General features: G+C 57.0%; 1 protein-coding gene and 1 long non-coding RNA gene across 5 annotated transcripts in view; both read right to left on the bottom strand.

Moving 5' to 3' along the window:
• Positions 1-13,934, bottom strand: part of ZFYVE28 (zinc finger FYVE-type containing 28) — a 99,064-nt gene that overhangs the window by 11,316 nt on the left and 73,814 nt on the right. For 2 of the 4 annotated variants that reach the window (XM_029949471.1, XM_029949469.1), the window contains one exon: positions 10,666-11,964. In XM_029949471.1, coding sequence (XP_029805331.1) covers positions 10,666-11,964 — 1,299 coding nt within the window. Of the gene's footprint in view, positions 1-5,291; positions 5,561-10,665; positions 11,965-13,934 lie in introns of those variants that run through there. The other 2 variants (XR_003912422.1, XM_029949480.1) reach the window with 2 other exon arrangements.
• Positions 7,422-10,086, bottom strand: LOC115299944. Its single transcript, XR_003912434.1, has 2 exons — positions 8,762-10,086; positions 7,422-7,723 (listed from the first exon to the last, which is right to left on the bottom strand). It is a non-coding gene; the product is annotated as an uncharacterized LOC115299944 (long non-coding RNA).

Here is a 13,934-nt window from a genome sequence, read left to right as displayed (position 1 = left end):
CACCTCTCCCCTACCTTTCCCCTGGCCCTTTGCCACCCTGGGGTCAGGTGCACACCCTGCTCCCTCCATGAAGAGGGGCGGGGGCTGCAGTCCTACTCCTCTGGGGACACGGCAGAGCCCAGCTCTGGAGAAGGTCCCAGGGTTGGGTTATGGGAACCTGATCCTTACATGATTACCTTAGTATAGATGCAACATGTTCACACCCGCACCCCCCTCCCGCATCCCGAGGAGGAGGGCTCACTGCTTCCCAAGCACACGGCACGCCTGCTCAGAGCCTTCCGCCCTGCCCTGTGGGCCCTGCATGTGGAGGGGGCGGGCAGGTGGGCAGAATAGGGACGGACAGGCCCAGGGGCTGCTGGGAGGGTGGGCAGGGCAGCTGTTCCTCAACGCCCAGCGCAGCAGGCCAGTCCCCTTTCCCTGGAGCTGCCCCTGCAGCGTGCCCCCACCCCAAACCCGCAAACACCCACCTGCCACACACCCTGGGTGGATGAGGGCATGGACGCTGCTTGGGAAGCAGGGCTGCACTGAGCAGAGGGCTCGTGGCCCAGGGGAGATCCCCTGCGGGGGCAGAGGTTTGAGGGAAAGAACCCAGGATGTGAGACGGGGTTCCCCTCCAAATCCCAGGGCTGCCCTCCACCCTTGGTGGCCCTCATTTTCACTTGAGCTAGGGCAAGGATGTTCCCCCCAACAAGCACCCTAAGTTGTACCCTCAGCCTCAGGGATGTGGTGTGGGGGCCGGAGGACAGATGAGGAGACATGAGACTCAAGGCTGGGCTCTGGGGATGGGCCCCAGGGTTCTGCAGTGGGCCTCTGAACTGGACTCAGACCGAGGAGAGGGGCTCTGAGCTCCTGCTTCCAATCTGGGAAGCGGGGATGGCATGAAATGTAGCCATGGCACTCAGAGAGGCCACAGGGGCAAAGTTCCCATGGGTTCCATCAAAGGCACATGGTGACATGGTGGAGCAAGGATGGGAGGGATGTCACAGCAGACAGCGAGGGGACAATGACCCAAGGAGCAAACAAGGCCCAGAGGCATGAGAGTGCGGAGTACTTCTGGAAAGCTGGCACTAGGTGGGCGCAAGGAGCTGGTGGTGGGGCGGCTGCCCGAGGTCCAAGAGACCAGGAGAGTAGGGAGCCCCGGAAACTTCTAAGCAGGGGACCATCACCGGGCTATTGGGTATCAGCCTTCCGAGGGAACATCAAGAGGATGGAGAAAGGAGTGAGGGCAATGCAGGCAAACTCCTCCACTCACCGAGTAAGACACGGGTAACTGAGCAAACCTACATCTGGTAAAACAACTGAAGCTGTGACAACCTTGCCACGAAAACTCTAGGCCCAGACAGCCCGACTGGGGGCTCCAACTAGTGTCTCAGGCAGAGAGACGGCCCGCTCAACACAAGCTCTTCCGGAAAACTGAAGAAGCGGGAATGCTCCCCAACTCTCCCTAGGACCTCAGCTTTGCCCTGATACCCAATTCTGAACAGGACACTATGCGAATAGAAAACTACTGCCTAGCATTCCTCACATTCAGATGCAAAATGCTTAAAATTTTAGCAAATTGAAACCAACAATACATAAAAAGGATAATGGCCAAGTAAAGTTCATCCCAAGAATGTGAGATTAACTTAACATCTGAAAATCAATCAATGTAATTTATCGCATTAATAGACTAAAATAATAAAGACAGTAAGATCATCCCAACAGACACAGAAGAAGCATTTGAGAAAATCCATCTTTTCTTGATAAAAACTCTCAGTAAACTGAGGACAAAAGAGAACTTACTGGACCTGGCAAAGGGCACCTATGAAAATTCCTCTGAGACCAGGAACAAGGCAAAAATATCCTGCGTCAAATCTACTCAGCATGGTCCCAGAGGTCCTTGTCAGCGCACAAACGCAAGAAAAAGAAGTAAACAGTATCCAGTTGAAAAGGAAACGCAAAGTTGGCTCTCTTTCCACAGATGACATCATCTGCAGGAAATCTGATGAATCTTCACAAGAACTAATGTGATTAATAAACTGAGTCTAGTAAAGTTGCAGAGACAAAATCAATATATAAGACTCAATTACATCTCCCCATATTAGCAATGAACAATTGGAAATTGAAATCATAAAAAAATTTTATAATATCATCAAAAATATAAAATACTTAGGGAGAATTCTGATCTGACAAAATATGTGCAAGGCTTCTATAATAAAAACTATAAAACTTTGCTGAGAGAATGAAAAGCCTAAATAAATGGAGAGATATACTATGTTCCTGACCTGGAAGACCTGATCTTATTAAGGGGCTAATTCTTCCCAAGTTGATCTACAGATTCAACAAAATTCCAGTCAAAATCCTAGCAGGCATTGTTTTTTTATTTTGTTTCATATAAATTGACAACATGGTCCTAAAATTCATATGAAATATAGAGGACCTGGAATAATCAAAACAGTTCTGAAAAAGAAGGAAGTTGTAGATTTATACTGCCTGACTTTAAGCTACATTTAGGGGCACCTGGGGGGCTCAGTCGGTTAAGCGTCCGACTTCGGCTCAGGTCATGATCTCGCAATTGGTGGGTTCGAGTCCCGCATCGGGCTCTGTGCTGACAGCTCAGAGCCTGGAGCCTGCTTCGGATTCTGTGTCTCCCTCTCTCTCTTCCCTTGCCCCACTCACACTCTGTCTCTGTCTCTGTCTCTGTCTCTGTCTCTCTCTCTCTCTCAAGAGAAAACATTAAACGAAAAGGTTTTTTAGACACCAGCTGCCCATACATCATAGTGTGATACTGTTATCAATATAGATGATCAATGAAACAGAGTACTGAGTCCAGACACAAACCCACACGTTTTTAGTTGACTGATTTTTGATGAAGGTGCAAAGGCAATTCAGTGGAGAAGGGATGGTCTTTTTCAACAAATGGTGCGGGAGTAATTGGTTTGCCTTATGCAAAACACAATAAAATTTTGATCCAAACCTCATACCATATACAAAGTTAGCCCCAAATTCATCATAGACCTAAATGTAAAAACCAAAAATACAAAACTTCTAGAACAGGAGAAAAATCTTTGTGATTTGGGGTTATAAAAATAACCCTTAGATATGATACCAAAATTACAGTCCAGGAAAGAAAGACGTTGATAAACAGGACTTCACTGAAACAAGAACTTCTGCTCTTCAAAAGATACTCAGAACAAGAAGATAAGCCACAGGCTGGGAGAAAATATTTGCAAATTATATTCTGATAAAGGACTCCTGAATGAATGAAGAACTCTCAAAACTCAATAAGGAAATCACCCAATTGAAAGAAACAGCAAAGGATTTGAATACAGTAGAGGTTTCCCCAAAGAAGACAGGCAGCGGGCACTGGGCACAGAAGACGCTCGAGGTCAGCGGTCCTTGCAGAAATGCAGACTGGGGCCACCATCACGGTACCACCTCAGGCCATCAGAACAGCTGGAGTTAAACGGCTTGGTGGCGTGTGGAGGGACTGTACCCTCACTCACCACGCCTTACTCTATGCCAGTCACATATTACTAAAGCTGGTGGAATTATTTAGAAATGCCAGGCTGTGTGTCTGCACTGTGCTCATGTGTTCCTGCCTCTGATGCTGTGCTGCCTCGTCCCACAAGCCTCGCTGGGCTTTGCCACGCCTGCCCTCCCCTTCGGCTTCCCACCACATCCCCTGTCCATCTGGCACCTTGGCTTTTGCTGGACCTGCTGCTGCCTGGGACACATATCCTCCCTCCCCGCCTTCCTATTCAGGTCTCAGAGAATGTCACCACCCCAGGAGGCCTGCCTGGATTGCTCTGACTGCTGGAGCTGCCCCAGAGCCCACCCATCACTCTCCATCTTATGCATCGATGGCATATTCTTCCTGGCACCGACTGACCAACAGTGTGGGGAGAGCGAGGGAAAGAGGGGGGCGGGGCCCAGTGGCGCAGCTGGGAGGTGAAGGCGTAGGGAGCGCGGGGTGGGAGGACGTGAGATGTCTGGGGTGCGGGGAGGCAGCCGGGCTGGAGGGAGAAGCTGTCTGGATGAGGGGACCTCTAAGGCCTGCTGGGTGGGGTCAGCGGGGAAGAGGGGCTGCGGGCGCCCAGGACGGAGCTGTCCGGGGTGCTGACGCCGCTGTCGACACACAGGCACTGCCTGGAGCACAGTCAGGCCCAGGCCGGTGAGCTCTCTCGGGCTCCACACCCAGCTGTGAGTTTGTACGACAGACCTTGACCCGGTGAGGCCCGCCAACAAGACAGGCACCCCTCCCAGGAGCCCCCAGCCGAGCGCCTCCTGTGTGCGGGCACTCCACTGCCCTCCAGGGGTTCTAGTGGTTTGGGCCTTAGTCGCTGTGCTTGCTGCAGGCTGCGTGGTGAGGGGCTCAGGGGACTCATGGGAGAACCCGGCCCTGACCTGACCTCTGACCTCATGCCAGTGCTGGCTCCCGTCCCAGCTCCTGTCCCGCCTTGTGTCAGCTGAGCAGCATCATCAGCTAACAATTGACTTGATGACAGTCATTATGCTTAATCTGTTTTCTAAGAGTCTAATTAATTCCCAGTCCTTCTCTATTTTTAAACCACTCAATCATTCTTGTCTTTCCTTCCAGGGACAGGAGCTGGTGGGAGGCCTCTGTGCTCTTTGCAGGGGACACGGGCCGCAGGGACAGATGGCAGGAGCAGCGAGGCCTGTGCCCAGTGTCCAGCCCTAGAATGGCCCTGGCAGAATGGCAGCAGGGATGTGTGTGTCCCGGTGGGGGTGAAACAAGGCCCATGGGGCAGGCCCTGCCCCCCAGTCCCATAGGCTGCCAGAAAGAGGTTAGGGTCAGACCCAGCCTCACCCTGTCACCTGATTCTGGAGCTGGTCTTCTGCTGAGCCCCCCAGAGAGCCCAGCAAGCCAGTGGGCGGGGGGCAGGCCCGTCTCAGGCTACTCACTGAGGGCCCGGTGCCTAGGCAGTGCACAGTCCTACTGCCCCATGCCTTGACTGGCACCCCCTTACCTTTGAAGGTGCTGGCTCAGGACTGGTGCCCCGGAGCACCCCCAACCATCCTGGCTGCCTGCACCAGAATCCGAGGCTGTTGATCCCACACGGGAGAGGGGAGCACAGGCTTCAAAGTCCTGGAGGACTCAAGACAGCAGTAGCCCTCAGATACTGGTAAGGTCCCACCCCGGGCCCTGGGCTGATCCCAGGCCTGGAGCGGCCGGCCTGACACCCACCGTCTGCCAGAGGGAAAGCCGATTCGGTGATGCGTGCACACAGCACATCAGAAGAGCCAGTCCCACGCCTCTGGGGAAGGTTTCCGAGTGACCGAGGACTCACCACTCACCGCAGGCTCTGGGAGGCTCACCCTCTGCAGCCGCTGGGCTGGGCACTGAGGCGGGGCGGGGTCCGCAGGTGTCTAAACAGTTCCCTCCGTGTGGGGGAGAGGCTCATGGGGTGCGGGGGGAGCTGGAGCCGGCCGCCTCTGCAGCCACAGGCATCCCCGGGGCTCCGATGCCTCTGAGTCTGCGTCCCAATCCTGGCAAAGGGCAGAGGGGCTCCGGTGGAACCACGACAAGTCCACAGCACAGAGGAGGGCAAGGCGTCCGCTGGAAAAGGAGCCAGGCAGGCAAGACGCAAGTTCAGTGATGAGGTGATGCTGGAGGCCAGCCTCTTCCAGAATCTGCCAGCACGGGACACCCTGCCTGGAGGTCACACCACCAGTGCAGAGTGGAAATCAGACCCACAGACAGGGAAATCCAGTGATGTGATGGGGAGGCAAAATCAAGACTGGCAACAGCAACATGGCAAGGAACAGTGAGTGACAACCCTACGCCGCGGCAGGGTAGTGGTGCGTGAGTGACAGCGTCAAACAGCAGCGGGTGGTGAAGACAAGTTCCAGGGGGTCGGCGGGGTAAGATGTGGACTCACACGAAGGGACAATGCTCCGTGGCCTCTTGGCTCCCCTCCAGGCGCCATCTGCGCTGGGGACTATTGTCAGTCCATCTTGCAGATGACAAGACCAAGACTCGAGGAGGTCAAGGTGAAGCATCCAGCCCACAGGTTCCCCCCCTCCCCTGGACCCAGTCCCGAGCAGCATTTGCAGGTGCAGGGAGCACAGCCCCCCTTCCGCTCCCCACATGGTGAGGCGTGCCGGCGACCCCCTCTGCAAGGAAGGAGCGCCTGGGCAGAGCAGCGGCTCAGAATCCTGTGCCAAGGATGGCCTTCCAGATTCTTACCATTGTACCCAAGACGACAGTCAGAGAGGCCGACCAAGTGCATGAGGAAGAGGCGGGGGGTGGGGGGCACTGCCCGCCAGACTCGCAAATGCACCTGAAGAACTGAATGACGCAGAGCAGCCCCTCAGGGTGGGACAGGTGACGATGGTCTCTGAAGTCCCCCTGAGTCAGAGACTGGAGTAGCCCTGCCTGCATGTCAGGATGGCCCCCCGCCCGTGACAGTCACGCTCCCTCTGATGGTTAGAGACGGTCTCGGAAGGAAGAACAACCCAGATCTCTGAGACTGGGCTCAGAGTAGACGGTGAAAGAAGAGACGCCCACAGGACACTAGAGGAGGTGAGGAGGTGCTCAGTCAAACCAGAGGAAAAACAAACAACAAACGTGAGAACCAAAAGTTGTCTCTAGAATTCTTATAAATTTAATTACACAAGACAAAATGGACGCCATCAACAAATAAAACCAAAGGGCAGGTAGCATGTCAGGTAAATCCATCCACAGCAGACGCACCAGACAGAAGGAGTGCTTTCAAGTCAGTAAAAAAGACATGAAAACCCAATTGGAAAATAAGCAAGAGACGTGTTGGAACAGGAACCACGAAACAGGCAGAAGTACGCAGGGCACCGACCACCAGAGAAAAGCAGATTCCAACAACACAGAGGGTCCTACTTCTGCCCCTCAAGGTGGAAAAAACGGGCCTGTGGCTGTGTGGGCTGCGCCGGCATGCCGCCGCGGTGGGGCACTGTGACTTCTGGTTGGCGACCTGACCTAAGCGGTGGCTAAGATCTCCAAGGCTTTATACCTTTGCTGTACTGACTCTACTACCGGTGGATTCTCAAGAAATAATCCAACCGGGCGCCTGGGGGCTCAGTCAGTTAAGCCTCTGACTACTGATCTCGGCTCAGGTCATGATCTCACGGTTTGTGAGTTGGTGCCCCGAGTCGGGCCCTGTACTTACAGTGTGGAGCCTGCTTGGGATACTCTTTCTCTCTCTCCCTCTCTCAAAATAAATAAATAAACATGAAAAAAAAATTCCAAGAAGCAGACGTAGAGCCATAAGGGAACAAAACCACAAGGCTAATTTAACACAGAAAAAATATACAGAAGTAGGAAAATGTAGAATAAATTAGATATGTCCTTAGGCTACCGTAAAATTCAATGGAAAGAGTGTTTTTCAAGAGCTACAGAGAAATCATCGTAAGATAATATTCAGTGAGAATAATAAAACTGCTGATGGGATTTAGGATGATTTTTATTTCCTTCTGTTTTTCTTCCTTATGTTTTCAAAGTTTCTACAATGAACAGGGACACGTTTATGAGAAAAAAGAGAGCCCATGTTACGTTTTAGAGAAGGCAGAGGGTGGAAATACTCTAGTCCGTGTCTGCAGGAAGGACAAACCAGACCTGAGGCAGGCCAAGCGTCCACGTTGTAGACAAGTGACTTATTCAGGCTTCAAGAGCATGGAAGGTTCTGGAACAGTGAGGTGAGTCTAGACAGGGAAAAACAAGCTTCCTTTAAAATGCTCCTCACTTTTCCTGAAAAGGTTGGAGAGAAACCAGTAAAAAGAAAAAAGCTGAAGGACCCATGGTTCTGGAACATTCCGCCCAGGGTTCCGCTGAGGGCCACGTCCCATGGTCCTGGCAACAGCGCTGGTGGAACGGGCCCTGGTGCAGCAGGGTGACTGCAGGGCATGGCGCAGGCTGCCACCCTCTGAGGGGGCTTCTCCGGCTGAGACCCCAGTGCCCCACCCAGCCGCCTGTCTTCTGCTTGACCAGGAAAACCTGCTCCACGTGCCCTTGGGGCACGCGGACCCTCCGTCACAGCTCCATGTGCCTGTTCCACCCGTGTGGCTTGCAGGGGCGTGAGGCTGCACCTGCGTGACTCCCGAGAGGGGTCAGGAGCTCGTGAGCCACGCCTGCCGCCCGCTCACTCCTCCAGCCGCTGTCACCTGCGGGTCAGGACAGTGGGCAGGCAGGAGGCTGCCGGCCACCCATGCGTTCCAAGCACTGGAAGCCGAGGCAAACTGCAGCCTCTCCACCTGCAGAACGGGAGGGGTCGTCACCAGCCCCTGCGCACAGGACCCTCGGTCTCTGCCGTGAAGCCTCACGAATTCGGTGAACTTCCTGCCTGTGTGAGCCTGGTCGTTCGTGTCTGTCCATTTTAACAGCACCCCTGCTCTGTCACTTCTGTGTTAGTGCTTGAGCACACTCCATGAGGTCAGCTCGTGAAGTGAGCACTGCTGGTGGAGTCCCCGCGGCGGGGGAGTGGAGGGGGGCGTGGCTGTCAGGGTCCTGGATCGCCCGCCACCTGCCACATTCTTCCCTTCTCCGACCCTCTGCACCTTCTGCTCCCCTGCAAGACGGGCCTGTCTCTCAAGGCCACGGTGGGGCTTCTCTTTCCTTTCCTCAGCTCAGCCTCAGTGTTGAGCTCCACTGAGTGAGGCCTGGGAAGCTGTGTGTGAGGCGAACGAGCCGTGTCCACCATGGACGCGGCAGGACCTCAGGAGACACAGCAGGTGCCCGCTGGCCGGGCCCAGAAAGGGAGGCAGGTCAAAAGCTGAAGAGTTCACGTACCCTGCCGGAGAATTCCTGGTGATCGCCTATCATCCTGGCAACAAAAGGTATCTGCTCACCAACCAGCTCTGTGCTGCAGGAAGAAAGCCACCCAGAGGGTTGTGACAATGATTCACGCCTTTGGACACGGGCGAGGAAGGAAGGCTTGCATCTCAAAATTAGGAGGAGATGTTCGCCCCGTCCGTGACGGCAGGGCCCGGCGCAACCCGAGGCCGGCAACAGGACGGGTCTGAGGCCACGCCGGCCCAGCCTCGCGGGGACCACACGACTCGGGGGAAGTGGGCACATCTCCAGAAACCACGATGGACAGGCCTCCAGGCTAGAAGGCCAGGACAGCAAGGCGGAGGACCCCGCTTGCTGGATGAGGCCCGTGGCCCAAGAATGGGAGGGGAAAATGTGCGTGTTGATCTGTGCTTATATTTTTAAATTGAAAGGTAAATCGTAAAAAAATAAATAAATAAAACTGTTGCCTTCAGGAAGAACAAGGCAAAGAGAGACTTCTCTGGGTATATCTTATAACATAGATTTGACTGGGAACCATGCAAATATTTCATGTAACTATAAAATTAAACGCAAATGACAATCTCCATGCATCTCACGTTGAATGGAATAAAAGAGCCTGCTGTGAGTCACACTGGGGGCTCGGCCTCAAAGAGAGGGACCGTCTGGGTCTCGAGGGAGGTGGGAGCACTGTATGCGCACCCTAAGGACAAACACACTGTTGATAAAACCTCAGGCGACAATGGGCGCCAGTGCGGGTGCCCACGAGGTCAGCCTCCCGCGGGACAGGTGGGCGCGGAACTGCAGACACTCTGGAAAAGTCAATGGAGCCTGGAAGAGCTGACCGCAGTGTTAGCAGATGACGCCGCGGTCCAGCTCCTGCCGATACACCCACGAGAAATGAAAACCGCCGGCCGCACAAAAACACGCTCGTGAATCTGCAGAGCAGGACTATCCGCGGCCGCGCACAGCCCGACGGCACCAGCCAGGGACACAAGTCGGCGGAAACTACTCAGCCACAGAAAGGAAGGCGGCGCTGCGTTTGCTCCGACAGTGATGGCCTGGAAAGCATCGGGTCAGTGGGAGGAGCCGGGCTCACGTGCACTCTGGGTATCTGAACTGTCCCGAAGAGACACAGCGAGGAGACACAGGTAAACGAGTGGCCGCCTGGGGCTGGGGGTAGAGCGAGGAGGGGCTGCAGACCTGCACGGAATTGGCTGCCACCACCAGGCCGGGGGCCAAAGCCAGCAGGACCTCAGCGGGAGGGCTGAGGGTGGTGACAGCCCTGTGAGAACCCTTTCCTGATGCCAAGGACACAGCAGGCACATGGCAGGCGCTGGGGCAACGCTCTGCTTTGTTCTGGATAAGTCCAGGGTGTGGGGAGCAGGGGAAGGGACCGCGGCCTGGAGTCTAAAGAGGTGCGCAGGTGTCACGGTCCAGCAGACCCCCACCGGCCTGCCTTTCCTGGTCCTCTGCCTCTGGGGGAGACACGAGAGGGCCCCTGGGGAGGGCAAGGGAGAGGACAGAGCCTTAGAGGCACTGCCTGTGAATGCGCCCAGAGCGTCCCCAGGGTCCGACCATGGCCCCGGGGGCTCCACTTCCATGGCCAGATGCAGAGCAGGACACATGGAAGCATGCTCAGAGGCGGCCACTGCCCAGTTCTCCCCAGCGTGGATCCCCAGGGCCAGGAGGGGCCAGGATGGTGCAAGGGGGTGGGCCGAGGGCTCGGTGCTGTGCCCACAGCACCTGAACGGCGTCTGAACCGGGCGGTCAGGGGCCTCCGTGGGGGTGTGCGACACCAGCCACCTCCCACCTCCCCTCGCACACCTGAGAAGGGTCAGCGCTCGGGGAGTGAGCCCTGCTACAGACACAGGAACCCAGCTGCGGCCAGAGATGGCTCTTACCTGGAGCCCGACAGGCGCGGGGCCTCCTGCTGGGCCACCTCTCCCTGCTGACTTTCCACGCTGGCCGTCGAGGGCTGCCCGGCGTCCTGCGGTCCCGCCTCAGGCTCCCTTCTTGGGCTGGTGGCATCGCCCGCTCCAGGCGACCCGTCTGCTGCATCCACCTGAGGACCTGAGGTGTGTGGCAGGCACTTGTTGGAAGTAGAGGCGTCCTCTGAGGGCAGGGGGCACGGGGCGTCCATGGGCAATGCCTCTGGCACAGGTCTGGCCTCCTCCCGTGTCTCGGCAGGGGCCTTGGTGCCGGCCTTGGCCGAGCCTACGTAGGAGGCGCTGATGACGCTTCCTGGGCCGCACTTGTCCCGCAGACTCTGGGCGACGGCGTCCTCCCTGCCGCCCCCACAGCCCCCGCAGCACACACAGGAGTTAAGGAGGCAGCTGGTGGCCGCGGTACTGAGTTTGTGGGAGCCACTGTCTGTCCCCTCGGCCGCAGGCCCCGCTGGGGAGATGCCGTCTCCAGAGGCTTCCGGGGTGGCGCTGGCAGTGCCCAAGGCCGGGGTCGACTTGGGATTGAAGATGACGGTGGCCGAGAGCTTCATGCCCCCGGTCCGGTGGGCGATCATCTCCGCCGTCCCCGCGGCGTCCATCCCCGCCTCCCAGCCGTCCAGGTGTGGCTGCGAGTCCAGGCAGCTGCAGGAGTTGGGGCCCACCGCCCACAGCTTGTCGTCCTGGACGTTGTTGTTGTTGCTCAGGTCCCCCTCCTCTGCCTCGGCGGGGCTGCTCACCTCTGCCTCTCCACGCCCCCTGCCCGGTCCTCTCTCCTGGGGGTCGGCACTGGCGCTGCCCGCCCACCCAGCCGGGCTGCCCGGGGCCTCTGCGGCCCCCTCCACGTCATCCATGAAGAACACCCTTCCTTCCTCCTCGTCACTGCCCGGCCGCAGCCGGGCGCTGCCCGGGGAGGCCTCCCCTCGGGGGCTGCCCTCCGCCCCCGGCCTGTGCGCGGGGGACTGGCAGGCGCTGGGCGGGGAGAGGAGGGATGACATCTCATCCCCGGCCCTGTGGACCATGCGGTTGAGCTGCTCTAGCTCCTGGTCGTCATACTGCATGGAGCAGGCCAGCTCTCCCTCCTGGCGTTTGGTCTTGGCCGAGAGCATCTCCTCGTGGGGGAGGGGGGAGGGGAAGGAGGGCGCCAGGGCCCGGGGCGCCTGGGCGTCTGCCCGGACAGGGTACTCCACGTCCTGGGAGATGCAGAGGTTCCTTTCCAGCGTGTGAAGCTCCTCCTCCGTCAGGGTCTGCAGCAGATCCCTACAAGGGTCAAGACAAGAGCCACGGTGAGGCTCCCGAAGGCCACACCAGCCCCCTGGCCAGAATGGATACGGCATCCTCGGTGTCTGTGCCAGCAGAGAAGCAAAGTGCCAACGCCTCGCAATGAAATGCGTGTGGCGCACGCCTCCCCCACTACAAGCTGAGGCGCGGGCCTGTGGGGACCGTCCTGGGCTGCGGTCCGGACAACGGCCGTCCGCCTGGATGCCTGGGATGGTTTCTTTCTGAGAAGTGAGACCCTGAAAGCAAGAAGGCCCTGTTTCTTGGGGATGTGATGATCACATTAAGAAAACCTTCTAGGAGTGAAAAAAAAGTTGGTTTACATATAGACTTTCATTCAGCACGTGTTCTTGACTGTGGTCTCTGTGTGGGGCTGGGGAAACCCAGGAAGAGCCCAGGCAGGTCCCTGCCCGTGGGGCTACGCGGGAAGAAGCAGGTAAGAGACAGGGTTCCGGGAGTGATGACTCAGTTACACTAACAACAACCACAGCAGGAAATGCCTGCTGGCACGAGGGTATAGCAGGGCGCTGGGCATAATCCAGGGAGACTTCCTGGTGGAAGGGGCCCTGAACCAGAGACCTGAAGGGGGGTTAACGTAGTGGCGCTGGGGTGAGTCTAGAGCAGGTCTGAGCCCCAGTCACTCATTCCTGTCAGTCACATTAATATGCAGAAAAGTGTACTTCCCAGAGCCACACAGCTGTGACCCCTCATGTCACGCCCACGCGGACAGCATCCAGACGAAAGAAGGACTGCGAACAGGCTTGCGGGCCCCCGCGGGCCCTTCTAGTCACCCACCCCCCCCGCCGCCATCCTGACTTCGAAAGACTGACACGGCCTTGCCTGTTCTCACTCCCCACATGAATGGGTTTGCACGGTGCACGCTCCCAAGAGGCGGGCTCCGTTTGGCAGTATCGCATTTGAGAAGGGCCGCCAGAGGACAGGCAGGATGCCACGTTAAATTTGAGACAAACAACAAATACTTCATAAACAAATGAACACTTTTTCGGGCCAGTGTGTCCCAAATGGGAAGTATATGGGGCATCCTTGCATAACAAAGTGTTCACTGTTTCCCTGAAATTCAAGTTCAATTGACGGTTCTACTGCTTTAGTCTCACTAAATCTGGCGGCCCTGTTTGGTGAGGGTCAGTGGCACCATTCACCCAGGAAGCCGTTCGACTCCTGGTGGGCTCTGGCTGCCCTGACTCGCCCGCGTGGGGAGCCTCTCTGGGGAACACAGGTGCGCCCCCCTGCAGGTGCACACAGCGGGGGTGGGGGGAGCATTCCTGGGGAACACATGTGTGCACCCCTGCAGGTGCACATGGCGGGGGATGCCTGGGAAACAGAGGTGCGCATCCCTGCAGGTACACATGGGGAAGGTGCCCAGGGAACACATGTGCGCCCCCCTGCAGGTGCACATGGCGGGGGGGGGGGGAAGCATTCCCGTGGAACACAGGTGCCCATCCCTGCAGGTGCACATGGCGAGGGAATGCCCGGAAACAAGAGGTGCATACCCCTACAGGTGCACATAGGGAGGGTGGCCAGGGAACACATATGCGCCCCCCTGCAGGTGCACATGGCGGGGGTGGGGGGAGCATTCCCGGGGAACACAGGTGCCCATCCCTGCAGGAACACATGAGGGACGTGCCTGGGGAACACATGTGTGCACCCCTGCAGGTGCACACGGTGGGGGGAGCATTCCCAGGGAACACAGGTGTGCATCCCTGCAGGTGCACATGGGGGCAGGTGTCGGGGCCCCGCCAAGTTTTCTGTCTGCCTCAGGCAAGGATTATCACTCCGTTGAGTGAGCCAGTAAACAAGATTTGCATCTGGAGGCTGGAGATTGCCATTTCCTGGTCAAAATAACTTTGGCGACTGTCTTGCTGAGCTAGACGTGAGTGGCCAAGGCACACAAAAGATCAAAACCATATTCAGTGTTAGTTCTCCATCCCCCA

The sequence above is a fragment of the Suricata suricatta genome, chromosome 1, assembly GCF_006229205.1.
Source record: "Suricata suricatta isolate VVHF042 chromosome 1, meerkat_22Aug2017_6uvM2_HiC, whole genome shotgun sequence".
Classification (NCBI taxonomy): domain Eukaryota; kingdom Metazoa; phylum Chordata; class Mammalia; order Carnivora; family Herpestidae; genus Suricata; species Suricata suricatta.
Note: the sequence above shows the minus strand (reverse complement) of the source record. Positions and strands in the feature narration are given on the sequence as shown.